The following is a 4,406-nucleotide window of genomic DNA, read 5'->3' as shown; positions in this document are numbered from 1 at the left end:
ATCCTTTAGCTCATGAGTTGAGTTTGTGCATTAAATAATTGACCAAGACCTTGATATTTTTCCACTCTCAACTATAGTCTTGCTATGACAAGAAGAACTCTGAATTTTGTGTAATTTGGCTAATGAAATCCCATGGTTTAACCTTCCATTGAGATGAAAATACATATGGAGTTGTGGTCCAACAAAGGATAAGAAGGCCATTTTATTTGTGGGGTATGCATAATCAGGGAAATCCTTTGCTTTCTTCCAAAATTGGCTATCACCTAAGTTCCTCTCTCTTGGGGTACCCCCCCATTAAATGAGTTTGAAACCGTGAAACACCAGCACCCTAAATTTTCCACCATCTTTAAATGTTGAGGCTCCTTTGTAATAATAAACAAAACCAGAGGCCATTACTGTCAACAACATCTCATCATAAAAACGTACTACTCAATCTGAGGGACTACATTTCTTGCCTCTCTTACTTCCTATTGGCTGAGCCTACAAAACTGAGAAAGAAAATGCCTTTCACTCTTTAATTAACACACCACCCCCCCTCTCTTATTTTTTTTTTTTTTGCTGTGTTGCAAATTTTATTCACTTTCTTTCTCTGTCTTCACTCACTTGGATCAACAGCACTACCTCCATTACCCCTGAAACACATGTCAAGAGAGAACTGAAGATTAAAAAAGAAAAAAACCAAATGGAAAGTGGAGGGACAGAGAGGTAGGGTGGTGATTGTATTTTGGTTCCTTGTTCTGTTTTTGTGCTGTTCTAATTTAAGATATTCCTTTCATTGAGTGGCTCACTTTTTTTTTTCTTATTAATGTTATCTTCTTCAGCTAAGTGCTTTGGTTTCAAGAATAGAAAATTGGGTTTCTTCCAGATTTGATTGTAAGGGTTCTTTTTGGTGAAGAACTGTGGTGGAATCTCTTCTCTGGCTCTCTGTACTTTTCTCTGTTTTCCTCTGCTTTTGGAGCTACTGTGATAGCAGAGCAGTGATAGTACTTGAGTTTCAAGCCAACCAGATTCTTGGGATTCACCTTTTAGGTTCTTAAGTTAGATCCACACTAAGGAGCTGTTATTTCTGGGTGATCAATTTGTTAGATTAGATGAAGGTTTCCAAGAAAAAAATTTCTGGAGCTACTTTCTTGGGAAACAAACAGAGACTTTGGTTCTGTATTTCTTAGTGGGTCCGTCTAGAATCTTGAGCTTTTGATATTCAATCTTGATCTGATTGAATACCCTGACAACAAGGAAAATTTACTGAATTGGGGTTTTCGAATCCTTCGAGTTTCGATTTTTTGAAGGAGAACTGAAAAGGGAAATGGAGTCCGATCTTCAACACCACCATCACCATCTTATAGATTATCATCAACCACAACACCATCAAAAACAGATGAACTCTGGCTTGATGAGGTACCAATCTGCACCTAGTTCGTATTTTTCAAGCATCTTGGACCGAGATTTCTGCCAAGAGTTTCTAAATCGGCCGTCAAGTCCTGAAACAGAACGAATTATCGAGCGATTTTTGTCAAGCAGCGGTGACGGTGGCGGCGGTAATACTGTGAACATTTCAGACCAGAATCTTTGCGCAATAACGCAGAACTCACCTGTTAGAGAAACAGTTATAAAAATTGAGGAGCCAACGCAGATTATGACACCAATGAATAATCAAACAGGGGTTATGCAGCAGCAACAACAGCAGCAGCAGCAGCCGCAACAGGGGAACTATTCCTCTGCTTCACAGAATTTTTATCAGAGCCAACCTCAACAGCATTTGCCAAATCAGCAATCAGGTTCAACGATGGATTATAGAATACCAAATTCAATGGGGATGGCTCGACCAACACAAATGAAGATGGGTGGAGGCAATAATTCCAATCTTATACGACACAGCAGCTCACCTGCAGGGTTATTCTCCAACTTAAACATTGACAATAGTAAGTGATTTTTATTTACATATACGTTCTTAATCGATTTTTTTTTCTTTGACAAAGAAGCTTTTCTCTTTCTTTCTTTTTTTCTTTTTTGGGTTTCCAGAGTAATGGGGAGAAAAGAAAAGAAAAGAAATATGTTTCACGGTAGTACATACAGAGGCTTCTTTTTAGAATATTTTGTCTGTTCGTTCCTCTGTTGCCTTCTAATGGCCACTGAAATTTCAATTAAAAATGAGAAAGAATCACTGAAAAAGTTTCTTTTTAAAGACATGAGCTGTGTTTGTACCAGACCAATCAAATTAAGAAGGTAGGAGTAAATACTAAAAGTCAAAGAAAGAAATCCGGTCACCATTTTCTTTGCTCTTTATTAGGATTTGATGCCATGGATTAGGTTGATTACCTTCTGATGTTATATTTATCAGTGACGACTTTTTGTTATCTTTTGCGACTAGCGTTGAGAATTTAGGGTAGATATTTCTTGCTTTAAAAAGCTGAGGATGACACTGAAGAAAAGTCTTATTATAAAGTTGCAGGCTATGGTGTGGTGAGAGGTATGGGAGATTATGGAGGAGTTAATAACAGTAACAGAGAAGCATCATTTCCTTCTGCAAGCAGGCCGCCTCCCTCTGGGCTGATGAGTCCAATTGCCGAGATGGGGAACAAAAACGTGGTTCCAAATAGCTCAGAAAATGCTGGATTTGGTGAAAATCGTCACAACAATTATTCCTCAGGGTTTCCAGTTACTTCTTGGGAGGATTCCATGATGATCTCTGATAACATGCCAGGCGTAAAAAGACTCAGAGAGGATGATAGATCACTTTCTGGCTTAGACTTAGATGGAGCAGAAACTCAGGTAGTACTCATTTATCGCAATGCCTCATTTCTTACGTCATATTCTCATCTGATTGGTCATTTTTTTGTTGTCACAACTCTAACAGAACACAGATGCCGGAAACCGTCCACCACCAATTTTGGCTCATCACTTGAGTTTACCGAAGAGTTCAGCAGAAATGTCTGCCATTGACAAGTTCTTGCAGTATCAGGATTCTGTGCCTTGTAAGATTCGGGCCAAGAGAGGCTGTGCCACTCACCCTAGAAGCATTGCTGAGAGGGTAACGCTTACCTAACTAGACCGTTGTCATTACACGGCATGCAAATTAATGACTTTGGCTTTCTGGAAACAGAAACCCTATGATCTTGAACCTCCTTGCCCAAGTTTGTTTTCTATTCAGGTGCGAAGAACCAAAATAAGCGAGCGCATGAGGAAACTACAAGACCTTGTTCCAAACATGGATAAGGTATAAATGCTTGATTTGGAATTGCTTCCTGCTATTTGAAATATGTGGAAAGCTCATCTCATATTTCCTTTCCATTTTTGCAGCAAACAAACACTGCAGACATGTTAGATTTGGCTGTTGATTACATCAAAGATCTCCAAAACCAGGTCAAGGTATGTTGCAGAGACCTCTTGAATGAAAACCTTGCACCCAGCCAAAAAGGCCTAGCGTTTTGTTTTGGTCCATTGATCTGGTTTTCCTTTTCCATTTTTCAATATTTTTCAGACACTCTCGGATAATCGTGCAAAGTGTTCGTGTTCTAACAAGCAGCAGCGATAATAGCTAATGGAAAAAGGTCTGGTTGTTGTGACTTTGATTTGATTATTATGTATAGAAGAAGAAGCAGAAGCAGAAGCAGAAGCTGTAGCATTAGAATTTGCAAAAGCAGCTAGCAAAGCTGGTCTCTCTTTTGCACTGAAGATCAACGAGAATAGGGAGGCATTTATTATGTGGGTTCGATATAAAAAGGCTGCTACAAGCCAACTGTAGACTCCAAACCCTTTCATATGCCATAAATAGACACCCATCCAGCTGTATAGTAACAAACGATTTTTATGTTTTCATGATTATGTAGGGTTTCTACGTTTATTTATTGTTTTAGGCTTATTTTTATGAATATTTTGATTTTTTTTCAATACAAATAATTACTCAAATACCATATGAGTTGGGTAGATAAATGAATCCGAATCCATCTTATCAATAAATAAAGTCATGAATTTAAAATTATTGTTGTGTCGAATAAAAGTTTTAATCATGTATTTATTGTATAGGGTTTTAACAACTCTTACGACAGTGTATAAGATTTATAATAAATCTCATCATTTACCTAATATATTTCTGCTTTTCATTATCATTTGGATATGCCAACAACTGAGATTGGCAAGGCTTGTCAGAATGATATTGTGGCATGCTGCTGCACCCTACACGTACATTTCTATCTTGAAAAACCTGTTGGAACAAGTGAAGAGGGTTTGTATACTATTTTGGGCAGCTGTCGCATTAAGTAGGGTAGGGGGTGGGGAAGATACATAGGGGGCTACTGGTGCCTGATGGAACAAGTAGAGAAAGCAGATTGGCTCATATCCCTCTCCAACTGGTTTACCAGTAACATCTTTTTCTTTCTCTCATAAATTGCCTTGCTTCTCTTTAA

The 4,406-nt window shown here is 38.3% G+C and overlaps 1 protein-coding gene across 2 annotated transcripts; it reads left to right on the top strand.

The window, feature by feature from the left end:
- LOC18589770 (transcription factor bHLH122) lies at positions 447-3,933 on the top strand. Of its 2 annotated transcripts, none has more exons than XM_007014888.2 (7): positions 447-705; positions 822-1,922; positions 2,453-2,772; positions 2,858-3,031; positions 3,152-3,217; positions 3,301-3,369; positions 3,482-3,933. In XM_007014888.2, exons 2-7 carry the CDS (start codon positions 1,307-1,309, stop codon positions 3,533-3,535), a joined length of 1,299 nt encoding a protein of 432 aa, XP_007014950.2. In that variant the 5' UTR covers positions 447-705; positions 822-1,306; the 3' UTR covers positions 3,536-3,933. The 2 variants fall into 2 exon arrangements, with proteins under 2 accessions (XP_007014950.2, XP_007014949.2); XM_007014887.2 differs by having other exon boundaries at positions 451-705; positions 2,447-2,772.

This window comes from Theobroma cacao, chromosome 9 (genome assembly GCF_000208745.1).
Source record: "Theobroma cacao cultivar B97-61/B2 chromosome 9, Criollo_cocoa_genome_V2, whole genome shotgun sequence".
NCBI lineage: Eukaryota > Viridiplantae > Streptophyta > Magnoliopsida > Malvales > Malvaceae > Theobroma > Theobroma cacao.
The sequence above is the reverse complement of the archived record's forward strand: the minus strand, read 5'-3'. Positions and strand labels throughout refer to the sequence as shown.

Bases quoted from the DNA above. Each gene is read 5' to 3' on its own strand.
- LOC18589770 (XM_007014887.2), top strand. From the start codon at position 1,307: ATGGAGTCCGATCTTCAACACCACCATCACCATCTTATAGATTATCAT. The intron at 3,032-3,151 runs GTAACGCTTACC...TTTTCTATTCAG, and splicing joins CTAGAAGCATTGCTGAGAGG to GTGCGAAGAACCAAAATAAG. The intron at 3,218-3,300 runs GTATAAATGCTT...CCATTTTTGCAG, and splicing joins TTGTTCCAAACATGGATAAG to CAAACAAACACTGCAGACAT.